The sequence below is a fragment of the Salmo trutta genome, chromosome 38 (genome assembly GCF_901001165.1).
Source record: "Salmo trutta chromosome 38, fSalTru1.1, whole genome shotgun sequence".
Classification (NCBI taxonomy): Eukaryota; Metazoa; Chordata; class Actinopteri; order Salmoniformes; family Salmonidae; genus Salmo; species Salmo trutta.
In genome coordinates, this window is record NC_042994.1 from 34,661,217 (window position 1) to 34,681,917 (window position 20,701).

Sequence of the window (20,701 nt, forward strand, 5' to 3'; positions counted from 1 at the left end):
TCAAAAGAAATGTATCCTCATGGTTAGGGAGGGATTTAACTTCTACGGCCTAACATCCGGTGAAATATCAGAGAGAAAAATTTCTAAGTACACAATTCGTAATATTAAACATTCTTGTAAATACATGTATCTTACATAATTCAAAAGATGAACATCTTGTTAATCCAGCCAAAGTGTCCGATTTCAAAAAAGCTTTGCGGTGAAAGCATACATTATAATAATCTGAGGACAGCGTCCCGCAAACACAAGCATTACTAGCATTTTCCAACCAAGCATTAGCGTCACTAAAGTCAGAAATAGCAATAAAATAATCAATTACCTTTGAAGATCTTCTTCTTTTGGTGATACAAAAGGCCCAATCTTCACAATAAATGGTCGTTTGTTCGATAAAATCCATTTTTATAGCATAAAACAAAACATTTTCTAAACGGCTAGTGTCATGAATTCCGACTCCTTCAACTTTCCACAAAGCATTCGACGTAATTACTCCCGCTAAACACACGTTTATCCAGTCATGGTTGGTTTCATTGCAATCCTCTGTTTGTTAGTAACACAACCATACTTGATTGTTATTTTTGCGGGACGTATTGACCGAAAAGACCTGATTTGAACACACCTAACAATGACCTCATTGCGCGCCAATGATATGACCAGTGCTTCGTTGATTGACTGTATTTCGGACCAATGACCACTGATCGTCTTGAAATCTAGCTTGGTAGATAGCCAATGAGCTGAGGTAAACGGCAATATGTAATGGTTATATCCGGGATGACCAGCTCTTGAACGAAAGCCGAGCGTAACACAGCCATTCGCCGTTGAAACTTCTACCTGCAGGAGCCACATTTGTTTGCGCGTAGCAGTTTTGAGTCGAGATCATTTTCAGCTATTTCATCGATAAAATGATGGCGAGTAAATCTGGAAAATCAAAGGCTAAGTCCAGGTATACAGATGTACATGACATAATTGATGAAATAGATAGAGATAGTGACACCGAATTACTTGAAGAGGAGTCGGATTGTGAGTCAAGTTTGGACTCCCAGTTTGAGGAAATGTTTTTGCATGGAGAGGACGCGATTTTGGATGGGTGAGCACCTCTCATGCCGTTGTTTGAAATTAATAATATCAAATATTATTCATTTGAGTTGTTTGGAGATATATATATATATATCTCTATATTTTTTTTTATTTGACATATATATATATATATATCAGTAATGAAATGTGTGAAGTACACATGGCTAAACATTATGAGGGTGTGTCTGTGACTGTATATATTAGATACACGTAAAAAAATATATAATATATGTTTTCCATGTATTTTATCTAGACATGGGGTTCACAATTCTATATATAATCTGTCTGTATATATAAAATATTTTTTACATGTATTGTATCTAGACATGGGGTTCACAACTCTATATATAATCTGTCTGTATATATAAGATATTTTTTACATGTATTTTATCTAGACATGAGGTTCACAACTCTATATATAATCTGTGTGTCTGTGTCTTCACAGTCCTTCTGATTCTGACTGGGAGCCCCCACTGCCAAGGTGCCCATCCCCCACAGGAGCTGATTCATCTAGCCGGACCCCTGCTGTCTCCGGCTCCACACCTACCCCCACCCGGCCAGGTGTGAAGTCTGTGACAAAGAAGCGGAGGTGGGGCAAAGCTAAACCAGCAATCAGAGAGGAGGAGGGTCGTTGGCACTCTGTGCTGGTGGAGGATGTGGGCCCACCACCTCCAATATTCAGACCGAAAAGGCCACCAGGACCTCAGCTGGACATGACCTCCAACGACAGCCCCATGCAACTTTTTCAACTGTGTTTTACATCTTCAGTTATTGATTCCCTTGTCTTCAACACTAATAAATATGGTGCTAAGAAGCAGGCAGGCAAAAAAGAGGCAATGGAAGCCTATTTCCATGTCAGATATTTTTTGTTATTTATCAATGGTCATATACATGGGTCTAGTGAAGCTGAAAACCCTGAAACAGTATTGGAAAACTGCACCCCTCTATCAACTGCCTTTCCCCTGCACTGTCATGTCGTGCAAAAGGTTTCTGACAATCTCACGGGCGCTTCATATCAGTGACCTAGAAGTTGACGAGGACAACGACAAGAAGCGAGGCACAGTATGATAGGCTCTGCAAAATTAAACCTCTCTACCACAGTATGGTTGAGGCCTGCAAGACCTATTTTCAGCCCACCCAGAACCTTTCCATTGATGAGAGGATGGTAGCCTCAAAGGCCAGAATCAGCCTAAAACAGTACATGCGTAACAAACCAACTAAATGGGGTTACAAACTGTTTGTTTTGGCTGATTCTGCGTGTGCATACACATGCAATTTTTTTGTTTATGAGGGGAAGAGCAGTTTTGCGACCGGTAAGGGACTCAGCTATGATTCTGTCATGGCATTACTAGATTTTCAACTGCTGGGGAAGGGCTACAAACTTTTTGTGGACAACTTCTACACAAGCCCTACCCTGTTCACAGACCTGAGGAAGCTGGATGTGTGGGCTTGTGGCACCATTCGGCCCAACAGAGTGGGCTTTCCAAAGACCAAGGAGAACGACATGCCTAAGCGGGCTGAGCGGGGATAGCATGCGATGGATTCGTCAAGATGGCCTGCTCTTTGGGAAGTGGATGGATACCAGAGAGGTGGTCATCTGCTTCAGTATCCACAAGTCCTTCAGTGGAGATCAAGTCATCAGGAGTGTGAAGGGCGCTACTGGGGCATGGACAGCCAAAAATGTCCCCATTCCTGGAGCTATCAAGGACGACAACAAGAGCATGGGGGGTGTAGACCTGTCAGATGCTCTGATAGGCTACTATAATGTGCTCCACAAGACCATGAAATGGTACAATACTTTTTTCTATCATTTCATTGATATTGCTGTTGTGAATTCCTTCATCATACAGAAGGAAATGGCCAAGAGCTGTGGAAAGTTCCCCATCTCACAGCTAGCCTTCCGAGAGCTGCTCATCCAGGAGCTTGCTGGCTACAGCAAGTCCACTGCAGCACCTTCTGTCCCCTCTACCTCTGTCCCCTCTACCTCTGTCCCCTCTACCTCTTCTGCTCCTTCAACCAGTGGTGTTCACCTGCCCAAATTCATCTCTGCAGGCATGAATGTGCCTCAGGGCAAAAAGGGCACAGTGGGGAGGCGACGCTGTGCCCTTTGTCACAGGAAATGCCCCATCACATGTACCACCTGCTCAGTAACTCTATGCTTTACAGCAGAAAGAGACTGCTATGGGCCATGGCACAAGCAGCACAATTTTGTGTAGAGGACTGAGGGTCCTCACAATATTGTACATTGAATGTCTGTAAATAGTTACCCTTGTTGTTAAAAAATTTCAAAATTGTATATATATATATTTTTTTTTTACTTTTTTTTGAGGGGTGTGTTAGAATATAATTTTTGTATTTTGTATATAGTTTTTTACATCAAAATGTAGCACTGTACCAATTTGGCCACTTAGGTACTTTTGGGTACATTTGTGTGGGACACCAGGGTGACTTCATGCTCAATGTAATGTAGCTCGCTCATTCCTGAAGATATGTGTCTGAAACTTTTCTCAGTTACTGTTGCCCTCTTACGTTCTGCATAGAAATTATCCCCAGCATCCTATCTGAATGTTTGGCTGTTCCTGTTCAGTTGAAAAATGGTGCAACAACAATAAAAACCAGAAACAAAGGTTTCAAACCAATTCATGAATGTAATTGGATCTAGGTATGTTTTGCCTTTAATTTAATGGCATGAAAAGTCATTCTATAATGTTCAGCCAATTTTTATCAACAGCTCTAATATACTATATAGCCTAGAAACCTGGTTAAACTATCATTATGACATCATGGATGAATTCTAGAATATACTATACAGCCTAGAAACCTGGTTAAACTATCATTATGACATCATGGATGAATTCTAGAATATACTATATAGCCTAGAAACCAGGTTAAACTATCATTATGACATCATGGATGAATTCTAGAATATACTATATATCCTAGAAACCTGGTTAAACTATCATTATGACATCATGGATGAATTCTAGAATATACTATACAGCCTAGAAACCTGGTTAAACTATCATTATGACATCATGGATGAATTCTAGAATATACTATATAGCCTAGAAACCTGGTTAAACTATCATTATGACATCATGGATGGCCAGTCCTTGTATTTATAGTGTAGTGAATTCAGGGGGTTGCTCTGAGCTCAAACCTGGGTCCACTGACTGTCAAGCCAACACCTTATAACTGTTACGCCAAGATGTTACTGTTACGCCAAGTCTCTGGGCAGCCATTTTGTTGCTGTTTAAAAAAAAAACACATCAATCAATCAACCAATCTGCAGTTAAAACACTGTTTTGGTAATAAGATGATGGGGTTGGAAAAATGTAACTACTTTTAAATGCATAGACAGACCTATGGATGCAAGGACTGACCATCCATGATATCACCATTATAGTTTTAACCATATTGAGGCTATACAGTGTTGATTTACATTGTTTCTAAACATTGGAGTAAAAAAAGCTTATTTGGGGTTCTGATGGGGTACAACAGTTTAACTAAGCTCATGAGGCATGTGTTATATTCTTCAAGAATCAATGGCTATAAATAAATTATTATAAAGTAAAAATCTGGATGTAGCTATTGGATATTTCCCCTTTAACACCACACATCAGTTCAACAACTGCAGAGTTTATGCCTCTGTATTTAAGACATTACTTACTAGTGTTAATCAGGGAACGGTTTCTCAAAACCATCTTATGGCTAAGTTCACCGTTAGAACCACTGGATGCCTTAAGATGAGTTTGGGAAACCGGGCCCAAATATCCAGTTTCCTCCTCATCTTCCTCCTCCTTTATTGATGTAACAGTCATCTCCCCCTCATCCTCTTTCACTCCATAAACTGCATCCTCCTCCTCTTTAACTCTTCTTCTTTCACTGTAACAGCCTCACCCTCTACTTGTTTTTGTATTGAAACAGCCTCCTCTTCCTCCTCCTCTTTGATGAGAGCTTCTTTCTCCGTCCAGCAGACCTCCTCTTCTTTAGCAGGAGGAGAGTAGTTTAGTGAACTCATGGTCGGAGATGTTAGCTAGCTAGGCTAAAGCTAACTTAACCAGCCCGCTAGCTGACTAATAACAACACCATAAATATGGAATAAAATCGGATAACTAACTAGACGACAGAAATGGGTTTAAAACACAGTGGCTAATATACACTAAAGCGTCTAAAGAGCTTTATTGGTTTGGCTATTTTGTCTAGCAAGCTACCGAGGTGGCTGAATAACTGTTGAAAGAAGCGTTCCGTCCACTAGATTATACGTCACACCAACAGCATTGCCTTAAATTCCCAGACCGCCATCTGCTGACTGGAGTGGGTAACGCAGTTGAGCAAAGTGTATATTCTATTTTCAGACAAAAAGTTAAAGGGTAGGAATCATTGACGCTGCTAGGCCTAAAATATTCAACACATTGTAACTAATAGACTACAAACAGGAGTTAACTAGTTAATTCATATATACAGAAATATAATGATAAAAACAGAACACTACACTTCCTATGCATCATGTAAATACTCTAACACTGGTTCATCTCAACATCTAATGCCCTTCATCTGCATTGATCTGATAAACACAGGATAGGTGGAGTATTTCATCACATTACACTTCATTTCAACCAGTAGCGAATGTGAAACGCTTTATTGAAAAGCTCATTATCCAAGTGTTATAAATACAAGTTCAATCTGTACTTCAATGCACATCTGTTATGCATTATAAAAACAGAGGAAGAAAGAGGAGGTGGTGAGAGAGGTGTAAAAGACAGAAAGGGAAAGAGGTAAGAACATAGGAGCAGGGAAGGCAGCACATGATTAATGAATCACAGTGCTACATAAATATTCTCTCAGTTCATCACAATTACATAATAGTCTCATGTCGGCCCAAAGGTTCTTAAAAGCAGGTGAGGTGGCGATGATGGGACTGGGGGTTGGCATCCTCTCACATCAAAACATATCTGCAGACGAGAGACAGATGGAGAGAGAGAGCATGTTTAAACCTTGTTTTTATTTTTTATTCTGACATTGTTAGTCATCAATCAGGAGGTGAAATGCAAAACTGATCTTGGATCATTAACTCTGGGACTACTGCATCTCTGTCTGTATTTCAATGTAAAGCATCTCTTTAATAATACGTCCTGTTGACTTGACCAAGTGACCTCTCACCTCTGATCATGCTGTGCCCTCTATGTAGCCAGTTCAGATGCAGGAGGGGTTCACCGACACAGCTGATATAACCTAGAGCATTTAGGGAGAAGGGGAGAGAGGGATGAAGTGAAGGAGTGAGACTGTTATTGAGAAAATAAGTGACAGTGGTCAACAGGAATCTGTGTGTGGCCTCACCTGGTGTCCACACCACACTAAGTGGCTGCAGAGTACTTTATGCTGAAAAACATGAACGGACATACAAGGACAAACAATACAGCGTAGTTATAGAAATAATGAAGTGTCTTACTATTCTCCATGGTTGGCCCTCTTGCCTATTCTTTGAAGGTGGAAGGAGCCACAGTTATACACCTGAGCCTGCTTACTGCACAACACAATCCATCAATCAGATTGATACATGAGTGTGTAGGTGTGAGTTATAGGGTGTCTAATTGTTCTACATTTTTTCCAATATGGGGGATTTAAAATAGCCTGTTTTGTTTTTGTACAGACATCACACCCTTACCTAAACAGCACCCTCACCTGAGAAGTAGAAATCAAAGGGAGAGAAACTGTGAATTGAATAACTGCAGTTGACATAGCTAAGTAAATGGAAGAATACTCTCATTGCAATGTGAATGGCTCTTAAAAGAGCGTTTGATTGTGCATAGTGTAGTCTATGGTGTTGCCAGGGAACATTTACATTACATTCATGTCATTTAGCAGACGCTCTTATCCAGAGCGACTTACAAATTGGTGCATTCACCTTATGATATCCAGTGGAACAGCCACTTTACTTACAGTAGTACATTATATATTTTTTGGAGGGGGGGTTAGAAGGATTACTATATCCTATCCCAGGTATTCCTTAAAGAGGTGGGGTTTCAGGTGTCTCCGGAAGGTGGTGATTGACTCCGCTGTCCTGGCGTCGTGAGGGAGCTTGTTCCACCATTGGGGTGCCAGAGCAGCGAACAGTTTTGACTGGGCTGAGCGGGAACTGTGCTTCCGCAGAGGTAGGGAGGCGAGCAGGCCAGAGGTGGACGAACGCAGTGCCCTTCTTTAGGTGTAGGGACTGATCAGAGCCTGAAGGTACGGAGGTGCCGTTCCTCTCACAGCTCCGTAGGCAAGCACCATGGTCTTGTAGCAGATGCGAACAGCACCCTCTTTGAAGAAGTAGGAGGTGAAGATCTCCTGCACACGGATTGCCTCTCTTGCTGCATTGTTGGACCCCATCCTTGAAACATCCTGCAGAGCAGCAGACTCCTCCTCTGGCACCCGGCTGCGAGCTGCAGATCCCCTCCTGGTCTTCGTGTCCATCCTCATGAAGTTACGCAGGACACAGGTAGCCTTCACACACCTGAATTCCTCCAGGAGGCAGTCCCAGATGACCCTGGTCACCCAACCTTGCAATGCCCTACACGTTAACTGTAGGCAATCGTTTTGAAGGAATCTCCAGTTACAAGGTATCTGTAGGAATATGGAAGACAATGTAATTATTAGACTGTTACATCACCAGGTCATTGTGGATTACTAAAGTATAATATCCCTGATAACAAATCATGATAACATTGGATTGTTAGATGAATGGGCACACATATGTACATGTGTAGCATGTGACAATAACATAATCATATCAAGGATGGCATCACAAATGAATACATAAATACCACCTGAAGCTTGATAATGAGTTGATTATTTGAATCAGCTGTGCAGTGTGAAGGCAAAAACCAAAATGTGCCCCTCTTTGAGTCCCCAGGACTGAGAACCACTGCTCTTCATTGGGACCTCTTCATATGTAGACTGGCTTTCATAGAGCTCTTTATCTGAGGACAGAAAACCTCACAAGAAACAGACTTCATTATAGTCAAATTACACCACACTGAATATTATGTTACTATTATCTCCTGTCCTCACTTCTAGGGACAGGAACTACACAAAAGTACCTGCCCTATCCAGAATAGCCTCCTCTCTCACTGACAGTGTGGGCTGCTATCCTTTCACCCTCCTCCATGGCTGTTAGCTAGCTACCTACAAATGCATTTGGAGTTAGTTTTTTACAGTGATACATACACCAAGGTAGCTAGATAATATGCAGTTAGGTAGTTGCTGATATTTAATTCACTTAGCTAGCTATCTATCTGCACAGTATTTGAAGTTGGTTAGATAGCTAGCTCATTTAGCAGCTCATTTGAGTTAGCCTGCACTGTAGCTAGTTAGCTAATAATACATTGTTTTTTTTTACATTTTCAAAATCTATTTACTTACTTACTTGAATAGGTTCTCCCAGCCATGTGGACAATTAGAAACAGGGCAGCAAAGTTTGTCACCAGAGCGTTTTAGAGGATATTACTATTGAACTATGTACCCATTTAATAACCAGACCTTCATACAAACTTGCTCTGCTGAATTCTTGACGGAGTCACAATGGGCGGCCTAAGAGTCTCTAGTCCATCTGCTGACTGGACGCAGTTCAGTAAAATGTACATTTTATTTTCAGACAACAAGTTAAAGGGTAGGAAGCATGAGTTTTTACTCACCAGTGTAACAACACAGTGTGGTTAAAGACTTAGTAACTGAGTTGTATTCATGATCTGGTTTCCTATAAGTACAAACAGTTATGTTTTTGCATTATTACATATTTCTTAATTTATTTCCAGATAACTTCTAAACTACCCACTATGTGCTACAGAGTTTGTATGCTAGCTCGGTAGCTAGCTCCAGCTTGTCAACATTAGCCACACCTCATGCGTTTCATATACTGTGTGGTTGTGTTATCTAGTGGGAACCCATGAGTGCAAACGATTGGTTTAATATGAAGTTCTACATTTGAAGTTATTTCTGTTGTAGTTTACATCATAGGGAATAGGCTGGTCCTCCATATTACATCACACCTGACTTTGGCATTCTTCTGAATTCTGATTGGTTTTATGTAATAACTCAAAAAAATAGAGCAGTGAGGTGTTACTTTGCATTGGGACTTAAAAATATTTTATTTTATATTTTATAAACAATACAAAACATACAAATGACAACATCATACAAACATTAACTACATCACACCTGCCTAGACCCACTAAAACACACCTCCATCTCCATTAACTACATCACACCTGCCCAGACCCACTAGAACACACCTCCATCTCCATTAACTACATCACACCTGCCCAGACCCACTAGAACACACCTCCATCTCCATTAACTACATCACACCTGCCCAGACCCACTAGAACACACCTCCATCTCCATTAACTACATCACACCTGTCCAGACCCACTAGAACACACCTCCATCTCCATTAACTACATCACACCTGTCCAGACCCACTAGAACACACCTCCATCTCCAGCGCATCACTCTCCGCCACATGGCCTCAAACTGCACCATTTCATTTCTCTCTGTCGCCCAGAACTTTACATTTTTAGATAATAAAGTCTTTTTCCTTTCTATTGCGTTAACAACGGAGGATTGTTTGACAGTTTTTAAGTACAGTACTTAAGATGATTGACGAGAAAACCATCGGGTATCTCACTGCACCCTCATATGTCATGTCTTGAAATATGCAGACAGACGGATTAAAAGTAAGTTTACATTGTACTCCTTCTGACAGCCAACTTTCTAACTCCTCCCATAACTTTATGACGTCATAACATTCCCAGAAGGATTATTGAGTCATTGTTAGTTTTACACTGAAGACATGACTCTGCCGTTGTGCTGTAGAATTAGGGGATTTTGTCTCTTGTATAATAAGGGACTATCATCTGTCCCAACATCACAGGCCACAGACTTTGATACAGTTAAAGACTTCCAAAAGTTTTTCCGCAGTTTAGGATCAACTGAGTTAAAAAAAAAAGGGGTTTCTCCTTGTGCACCTGCCAATGTAAATCCATTGAATGAGACAAGTTACCAGACAGGACATATTGCTAATGCTCTTCCCATTGATAACCTAAATGACAATTATCTTGTGGGCGGTGGTGGTGATGACAGCCTATTCGATGTCCATCGGGATTCCCCCAAAAAAGAAGATGCTCTGGATTGATCACTGGAGTCAGATGTGAAGGAGGAGGTTGATCATCAGGAGTCAGATGTGAAGAAGGAGATTGATCATCAGGAGTCAGATGTGAAGGAGGAGGTGGATCATCAGGAGTCAGATGTGAAGGAGGAGGTTGATCATCAGGAGTCAAATGTGAAGGAGGAGGTTGATCATCAGAAGTCAGATGTGAAGGAGGAGGTTGATCACCAGGAGTCAGATGTGAAGGAGGAGGTTGATCATCAGGAGTCAGATGTGAAGGAGGAGGTTGATAACCAGGAGTCAGATGTGAAGGAGGAGGTTGATCATCAGGAGTCAGATGTGAAAAAGGAGGTTGATCATCAGGAGTCAGATGTGAAGGAGGAGGTTGATCATCAGGAGTCAAATGTGAAGGAGGAGGTTGATCATCAGGAGTCAGATGTGAAGGAGGAGGTTGATCATCAGTGAACCTCTAGGATTGTGGCTGGGCTGGCGTTTACACTTCCCGCTTGGTCATATATTTTGATACATTGAATGTTGATAACCTATGTTATATATTTGTACCTCCTGTTTCAGGAAGTGATGTCACTAGGTACTGCCCCTATATATACAGTGCAGTTGGAAAGTATTCAGACCCCTTCCCGTTTTCTACAATTTGTTACGTTATTCTAAAATGAATTAAATCAATATTTTACCTTCAATCTACACACAATACCCCATAATGACATCACAATACCCCAGAATGACATCACAATACCCCATAGTGACAAAGCAAAAACAGGTTTTTATAAATGTTTCAAATGTAACAAAAACAACAACTGAAATATCACATTTACATACAGTACCAGTCAAAAGTTTGGACTCACCTACTCATTCAAGGGTTTTTATTTTTACTATTTTCTCCATTGTAGAATAATAGTGAAGACATCAAAACTATGAAATAACACATATGGAATCATGTAGTAACCAAAAAAGTGTTAAACAAATCAAAATATATTTTATATTTGAGATATTTCAAAGCAGTCACCATTTGCCTTGATGACAGCTTTGCACACTCTTGGCATTCTCTCAACCGGCTTCATGAGATAGTCACCTGGAATTAATTTCAATTAACAGGTGTACCTAGTGAAATGTTAATTTGTAGAATTTATTTCCTTCTTAATGCGTTTGTATGGTGACAAGGTATGCGTGGCTCTCATGAGGATTGCCACAGGAAAGGAAGACCCAGAGTTACTTCTGCTGCAGAAGATATGTTCATTAGAGTTAACTGCACCTCAGATTGCAGCCCAAATAAATGCTTCACAGAGTAACAGACACATCTCAACATCAACTGTTCAGAGACTGCGTGAATCAGGCCTTCATGGTTGAATTGCTGCGTGCAAAAACATTGTTTACAAAAGCGTTGTTATTAAAGAACAAGAAAGCCAGCACATTGTTTACAAAAAATGTGCTTTTCTTTAAAAAACAAGGACATTTCTAAATGACCCTAAACGTCGACATGATGTATTGTTACACCATGTAGGAGCAGTATAGACCTAGTCTGTTCATTATATACATCTACATGATGTATTGTTACACCATGTAGGAGCAGTATAGACCTAGTCTGTTCATTATATACATCTACATGATGTATTGTTACACCATGTAGGAGCAGTATAGACCTAAAGTAGCTGGCTACTTATTTAGGTTTAGTTTGACTTAATTAAACTGGCTTAAATGTGCTGTAGTAAACATTTTTTATTCGCACTAATCAATCAACACATTCAGGTCTTTGTATGTCTCAATATAATAGTATTATTTAATTAAATCCATGTAAAATAATCTTTGTCTGAAAATAAAATGTGATCCTCAACTGCGTTTCCCTCCAGTCAGCAGACGGCGATGTGCGTCTTTCAGGCGATGCTGCAGCGTGACGTATAATCTAGTGGACGGTTCTTCATAAACAGCTCGTCAACCACCTCGGTAGCTTGCTAGCCAACATAGCCGAAAGATTCAACCTATTTATACGCTTTCGGTCTATATTATCTACTGTGTTTTAGACACACTTCTGTCGGATCTACTTGTTAACCTATTTAATTTAATATTACGTTATTATTTATTAGTCAGCTATAGTAGCTGGCTGGTTAAGTTAGCACTAGCCTAGTTGCTAATGATAGCTAGCTAGCTAACATCCCCGAACATGAGCTCCCTAAACTACTCCCCTCCTGTTAAAGAAGAGGAAGTCTGCTGGACGGAGGAAGAGGGTCTGTGGCTGAACATTGTCGTGAAAGAGGAGAAGGAAGAGGAGGATGTCACAGTAAAACAAGTAGAGGGTGAGGCTGTTACTGTGAAAGAAGAAGAGAAAGACGTTTCAGTGAAAGAAGAGGAAGACGCGTTCAGAGTGAAAGAGGAAGAGGAGGATGTTACAGTAAAAGAAGAGGAGGAAGAGAAAGAGGATGATGCAGTTTTTGAAGTGAAGAAGGAAGGAGAGATAACTGTCACATTGAAAGATGAAGAGGAGGAGAAAGGAGATCTGAGTAACACCAGTAAGTACCGCCTTCAATTTGTTTTTAACTTTGGATATTCGGAGTTGGCTCGTCAATCCCTCTTCAACGGAGGGCCCTGGGATGATGACTGATATGTCTAGAATCAGATGACGTAGAGAACAAGCTGCCCCTTGTTTTCTCCGTTCCGTTTCCAAAAAGTGACTTAACATATATATTTGAGAAGGGTCTATCTGCCTGCTGACCGCAGACTGGGGGCCACGGCATGTAGTGATTTTAATGTAGTGATGTTTTACTACACACTGTGACCCCCAATAGAGCCATGTGAGAGTTGGGTTGGCTACACCAAAGATTATGGATATACTGACAAGATGTCTCTCCGCCCTAACAAGGGGAGTCGTTGTCCACAAAGCGGCACTGTGGGTCGTCTATCTCCCGCCTATCCTGTCTTTGGATTGGTGGATACATCTTATTATTGTAATCTATTGTTTATATTCTATGAGGGTTGTTGACGTCAACCGCCTGTATTCAATGAAGAGAGATGCTAAGCTACTAGCATGAATATGCATAGCGATCTGGAGACAACTCCAATAGTGTTTTTATCAAAGTTGTCGGTATGTCACGTGTCCACAAAACAACTTAATCATTACGAAACTTCTGTTGGATCAAGTAAACCTCATGTAGCAAATAAGCCATTCATTTTGTTGTTGACCAATGGATACAACCTACTGTAACCTACTGGCATGACCTAGAGTTACAACCTACTGTAGCCTACTGGCATGACCTAGAGATATACAACCTACTGTAGCCTACTGGCATGACCTAGAGAGTTACAACCTACTGTAGCCTACTGGCATGACCTAGAGTTACAACCTACTGTAGCCTACTAGCATGACCTAGAGAGTTACAACCTACTGTAGCCTACTGGCATGACCTAGAGAGATACAACCTACTGTAGCCTACTGACATGACCTAGAGAGTTACAACCTACTGTAGCCTACTGGCATGACCTAGAGATTTACAACCTACTGTACCTACTGGCATGACCTAGAGAGTTACAACCTACTGTAACCTACTGGCATGACCTAGTGAGTTACAACCTACTGTAACCTACTGGCATGACCTAGAGAGTTACAACCTACTGTATTCTACTGGCATGGCCTAGAGTTACAACCTACTGTAGCCTACTAGCATGACCTAGAGAGTTACAACCTACTGTAGCCTACTGGCATGACCTAGAGAGTTACAACCTACTGTAGCCTACTGGCATGACCTAGAGTTACAACCTACTGTAGCCTACTAGCATGACCTAGAGAGTTACAACCTACTGTAGCCTACTGGCATGACCTAGAGATTTACAACCTACTGTAACCTACTGGCATGACCTAGAGAGATAAAACCACTTGGATACAACCTACTGTAACCTACTGGCATGACCTAGAGTGTTCCAATCTACTGTAATCTACTGGCATGACCTAGAGAGTTACAACCTACTGTAGTCTACTGGCATGACCTAGAGAGTTACAACCTACTGTAGCCTACTGGCATGACCTAGAGAGATGCAACCTACTGTAACCTACTGACATGACCTAGAGAGATACAACCTACTGTAGCCTACTGGCATGACCGAGAGATACAACCTACTGTAACCTACTGGCATGACCTAGAGAGATACAACCTACTGTAACCTACTGGCATGACCTAGAGAGATACAATCTACTGTAACCTACTGGCATGACCTAGAGAGTTACAACCTACTGTGGCCTACTGGCATGACCTACAGAGCTACAACCTACTGTAAACTACTGGCATGACCTAGAGAGATACAACCTACTGTAACCTACTGGCATGACCTAGAGAGATACAAGCTACTGTAACCTACTGGCATGACCTAGAAAGTTACAACCTACTGTAGCCTACTGGCATGACCTAGAGAGATGCAACCTACTGTAACCTACTGACATGACCTAGAGAGATACAACCTACTGTAGCCTACTGGCATGACCGAGAGATACAACCTACTGTAACCTACTGGCATGACCTAGAGAGTTACAACCTACTGTAACCTACTGGCATGACCTAGAGAGTTACAACCTACTGTAGCCTACTGGCATGACCTAGAGAGTTACAACCTACTGTAGTCTACTGGCATGACCTAGAGAGATACAACCTACTGTAACCTACTGGCATGACCTAGAGAGATACAACCTGCTGTAGTCTACTGGCATGACCTAGAGCGTTACAACCTACTGTAGCCTACTGGCATGACCTAGAGAGTTACAACCTACTGTAGTCTACTAGCATGACCTAGAGAGTTACAACCTACTGTAGCCTACTGGCATGACCTAGGGAGTTACAACCTACTGTAGCCTACTGGCATGACCTAGAGAGTTACAACCTACTGTAACCTACTGGCATGACCTAGAGTTACAACCTACTGTAGCCTACTGGCATGACCTAGAGAAATATATATACAAGCGTTTCTAAACTTTTTTTCTCTCACTATTATGGGGTATTGTGATGTCATTATGAGTTATTGTCTGAAAATTGATAATTGAAAAAAATGTTTCCATTTTATAATAACCAAATGTGTAAAAAGGGAAGGGGTCTGAATGCATGTATGTTGCATGTTCTAGGGCAGATTTTTTTTTAAATAGTATTTTCTTTCTACCAATTGGTTGGTTGAAATGTTATGACGTGTATTTCTTCATATAGACACACCCCATGTGTTTAATAAAATCAACGGTATGTGCAGAACTTCAACTGAACTGATGCTTCAAGCGTTTGATTAAATAATTAACACACACAAATGACTTGAGGAAGCCAGAGATCAATATAACCAGAAGAAAATAACCAATTCGCCACCTGCTGCTGGCCTTCGTAAATTATGACGTTATGCTCCTGAAGTTTCCAGTAAAATCGGCAAACTTTTTCCATTTCCATTTGAAGTGCCAATTTATCTGACCATTTCTACCGATCTGCGTGCCAGTTATGAACGAGTTACAACACCTGTTTGGCTCCACCACTTCCTGGGTCGGTGAAGTGAGGTATTAAATTTAAGAATTAAATCATTTAAGGAATATATCCGAGTCTCACGCTCATCACCTGTGGAATGCGGGACTTCCAGCGAGGTGTGGGTTTAATAGTATGTTGTACCTAGTTTCCCTCCTTCAAGGAACTGTAATTATAGTCATAACATGTGGATTTAATAATATGTTGTACCTAGTTTCCCTCCTTCAGGGAACAGTAGTTATAGTCATAACGTGTGGGTTTAATAGTATGTTGTACCTAGTTTCCCTCCTTCAAGGAACTGTAATTATAGTCATAACATGTGGATTTAATAATATGTTGTACCTAGTTTCCCTCCTTCAGGGAACAGTAGTTATAGTCATAACGTTAAGCTTATTAAATGATGAACTTCAACTTAAATACTGGATCTTGCTGTCGGACAGTTTTTTGTATTCAGATCTCTGAAATGCTCTCTAACTACGTAACATTTATTGTCTCCTTATGTTAAGCTGGGAAAACAGTTTTCATAGGCACAGAAATCCTAAATCATTTCAGAGTTTGCTAAATCCAATGGTTCTAACCAAGAGTCACCTTAACTTTATTGACACCCAAATGGATACTGTCATTAATGCGGTTCTTAAATAATTACACATAATTCTTAATACTGTAGCTGTTTAGTTACAGTCACATGTTCAACTATCATCAGCTGATCCAGGAAATCATTTTCTGCATGCCAGTCAAATGTTCTTCTTCATTCATTACTCTGGTAAAGACAGTTATGCCGTGCTCCACGTTGGATCCAACATCCCTTACAAATTGATGTTTATAATGTGTTATTGTCTACTTAATTTACAATAGGGTCTCGTTAGTCTGTTTGGACACAGAGATACTTAGCTCATAATGTGTAGAGAACTGTTCCTTGATGGACAGGCTATTGTACAACACACAGAGCTATTTTCCTTTATTCAGGACATTTAGAATGACAACACATTACAGAGTAGCCTAGTGGGATTATTCACAAAATTATCTGGTGATCAGGTTATGAAATGTCATGACAAAGACATTTTAGTTTCCATGTTTCACCTGAAATATTAAATGATTTATAGTCCTAGGTCTATGTTGTTGTTAGGTGAAGTTATGGGTCCTACAGTAGGTCTATGTTATTGTTAGGTGAGATTATAGACCATTTTGGCATACACTTAGTGGACAAAACCTCATTGTCAGGCTGATGGAAAACTAGCCAATGAGCATTTTACTGGTTGAAGTCGTTATTAAATGTAAAGTAGTACATTTTCGACAATAACACAAACATTATATTAAATCAGGACATTCAAACGAGCCTTACAATTATAATCCAAAATTGTGTCAAATGATAATTGATTAATCATAATCAACTTCATAATCAACCTGGAAATGGAGGCTATTTTTGCTGTCAGCCTATGAGAACTCCCCTGAGTTTTCCCCCACGGTGGTGAATTAGTGAATAGACACAGAGCTTAATGTAAGTTTCCTTGAGTAGCACTCCTGATCTAGTGCTGTAACATTCAGAATGCATTGTGAAAACGAATCTTTGCTCACCATTTTTTAAATATATTTTTTTTTGCACCCTTTTTTTCTCCCCAATTGGTACTTAGTCTTGTCTCATCGCTGCAACTCCCATACGGACTCTGGAGAGGCGAAGGTCGAGAGCCATGCGTCCTCCGAATCACAACCCAACCTAGCCGCACTGCTCCTTGACACAATGCCCATCCAACCCGGAAGCCAGCATCACCAATGTGTCGGAGGTAACACCGTACACCTGGCGTTCTGGTCAGTGTGCACTGCGCCCCGCCACAGGAGTCGCTAGTGCGCGATGAGACAAGGATATCCCTGCCGGCCAAACCCTCCCCTAACCCGGACAACACTGGGCCAATTGTGCGTCGCCCCAAGGGCCTCCCAGTCTCAGTCGGCTGCAACAGAGCTTGGACTCGAATCCAGAATCTCTAGTGGCACAGCTTAGGCCACTTGCTCACCATTTTTGCTCCAGGCAGATATAGTACATCCATAACTAGCGGTTTCTGCATTAGCAGGGAGGAGTTTCTACAACCAAATTGCGTGTGCATCGCCCTTGTCGCAATTTTAGGAAACACAGAAAGGTGCCTATATTTGAGAACAATAGTTGCCTGCACACTGCTTAGGATTTCAACACCTTTTACTTATTTCTAGTTACCACTAATGTGAAAACAAGACTAAATATGACTATTGTTGCTCACTTGACTGTCTTAAGACAATTATCAAGTAATTTTAACATACTGTTGTACAGTATCATGGCTACGCTGTTGGTAACCTTTTTCAGTGGATTTCTGCTGTTATGGGCCTTTCACCATCTGTCTGACTTGTTCACACAGGAGAGAGACGTGATTATCGTGGATCCTCTGGGGAGCCTCAACATCATGATGCTAACGAGGCAGAGAAGAGTCTGTCCAGATCCCATCACCTCAAGAAACACCAGCAGAGACCCACAGGGAAGAAATCTGTCTGCTGCTCTGACTGTGGGAAACATTGCAAATCTTCAACAGAACTTAAAATACACCAGCGAACACACACAGGAGAGAAATCTCACCACTGTTTTGATTGTGGGAAGAGTTACTTAAGATTAAAATCACTAAAAGTACACCTGAGAATTCACACTGGAGAGAAACCTTACAGCTGTGATCAATGTGGGAAGAGTTTTACTACATCTAGCTATCTGATTATACACCAGAGGACACATACAGGAGAGAAACCTTATAGCTGCACTCAATGTGGGAAGAGTTTTACTCAGTCAAGCAACCTGTTATCACACCAGAGGACACACACAGGAGAGAAATCTTTTAGTTGTAATCAATGTGGGAAGAGTTTTATTACATCTAGAGAACTGACTGCACACCAGAGAACACACACAGGAGAGAAACCTTATAGCTGTGATCAATGTGGGAAGAGTTATATTACATCTAGCCATCTGACTAGACACCAGCGAGTACACACAGGAGAGAAACCATTCCACTGTTCAGATTGTGGAAAACGATTCTCAACTTCACATAATTTTAAGATGCACCAGAGAACACACACAGGAGAGAAATCCTATAGCTGTGATCAATGTGGGAAGAGTTTTGCTCAGTCAAGCAACCTGATATCACACCAGAGAACACACACAGGAGAGAAACCATATAGCTGTGATGAATGTGGGAAGAGTTTTTCTCATTCATCCAGCCGGATAGGACACCAGAGAACACACACAGGAGAGAAATCTTATAGCTGTGATCAATGTGGGAAGAGTTTTACTCAGTCAAGCTCCCTGAAATCCCACCGTAAACTACACACAGGAGAGAAACCTTATAGCTGTGATCAATGTGGGAAGAGATACTCTGATAAAAGATCTCTGATCAAACATCAGAAAATACATGGATGAGTTGTTTCATGATATCAATGAATTAATGTCACAATGTAGAATGTTTAAACATTGTAGTAGGAGAATTTCAATGATGTCACAATGTTGAACCCTAAACGTTTGTCCCCTGTTCAAATGATTTCAACATGATATGGATATTAGCCCCAGGAGGAAAATCCAGGCTCTGAATTGGATGAGTACTATTTATGTGATTTAACAAAAAGTGACTAACAAAAGAGTTGTGTTACACTTACCACGTTGGTGACCCACTTGAATCAAAATGCAACACTTCAAAATGTAGCTAGCTGTTTTCTATAAATTGTCCTCTAACCAGGGATGTACACATTATTCCCAGATTCTGTGTGATTTTTGAGCTGTTAGTTTTAACAGGACGTGCAACCTCATCTCCCTCCTGTCGGCACAATTGATTTCAACATGATATCGATGAGTGATGACAAATAAGTGTTGTGTTCCTTTGTTTAGCGACCCCTTCATTTAAATGTATCACTCCAAAATGTAGCTGACTATCTTCTGCAGGTTGTCCTCTAACCAGTGAGGTAAAAGATATCTCCCATTTCCATGTGTTAGTTTCAACATCCCGTATAACCTGATTTCCCCCCTAATCGATATCAGTGATTTATTGCTACTTGTCAAAACAACAGCGTTTCTGGTGCTTGTGCAGTTTATAAGATGCTTGTTTAAAAAATACAAGTAATATGATTATTGTGGCAGATGTTTGTGTATATAGTACATTTTATGTTTAGGATTTCAATTTATCACAAACTGTTTCTGCATATTGGTTATTGATTTGGACACGTTGAAAATAAGACTATGCCCGAAGTACAATATAAGTTTGGTTTTAGTTGAAAGTGAAAGTAAAACATTTTTTTATTAACATTTATTGCTTCACCTCATATTTCAAAACATTCAGCCTGACAAAAGATACACTTTTTATTATTCCATGCCTCACCATTAAGTGAATTATTTTCAATACTATTAACAAAGGGGTGTACATTTGATATTGATATTTCATATTTACAATTCATGTAACATTTAGTAATCATAATTAAAAAAATATTGAAAATATTTGTCTTATGGGGGAAGGTGTTACAGGCTTTGGTTTTTCCATTTATGTTTTGAGGTTGGACATATAGCTCGTTAGCACGTCTTGCTCGTTAGCGCGTCTAGCTCGTTAGCACGTCTAGCTCGTTAGCCCGTATAGCTCGTTAGCACGTCTTGCCCGTTAGCCCGTATAGCTCGTTAGCCCGTCTAGCCCGTTAGCACGTCTAGCTCGTTAGCACGTAGGACGCACTGATTGGTATCACCTCGTTAGTCAGTATGTGTTACACCTGTGCTGGCTTGTCCATCTCGTTAGTGGGAAGGTGTTTCACCTGAGCTGGTCCAGGTTCTATTTAAGAGTGTCTGGCCCAGTGCTCCAGTTGTCTTGATACATGTGGAGAGTCAACACCTTTAGTTGCTCCACCTTTTTGGTTTGCTTCCTGTCTTTAAGTTTGGTGTGGGTTTTTCTTTTGTTTTCCTCTTCTTGGGCAGATTTAGTGGGTCTCATGGTGGGTGTCT

The 20,701-nt window shown here is 40.8% G+C and overlaps 1 protein-coding gene across 1 annotated transcript; it reads left to right on the forward strand.

Annotated features, from left to right (window-relative positions):
• Positions 1-2,606: 2,606 nt before the first annotated feature.
• LOC115178634 (zinc finger protein 239-like) lies at positions 2,607-19,132 on the forward strand (the record flags this gene model as incomplete). Its single annotated transcript, XM_029739886.1, has 3 exons — positions 2,607-2,863; positions 3,095-3,221; positions 18,359-19,132. Coding segments are annotated over exons 1-3 (1,158 nt in total), but the record flags the coding sequence as incomplete, so codon positions are not given.
• Positions 19,133-20,701: the final 1,569 nt, after the last annotated feature.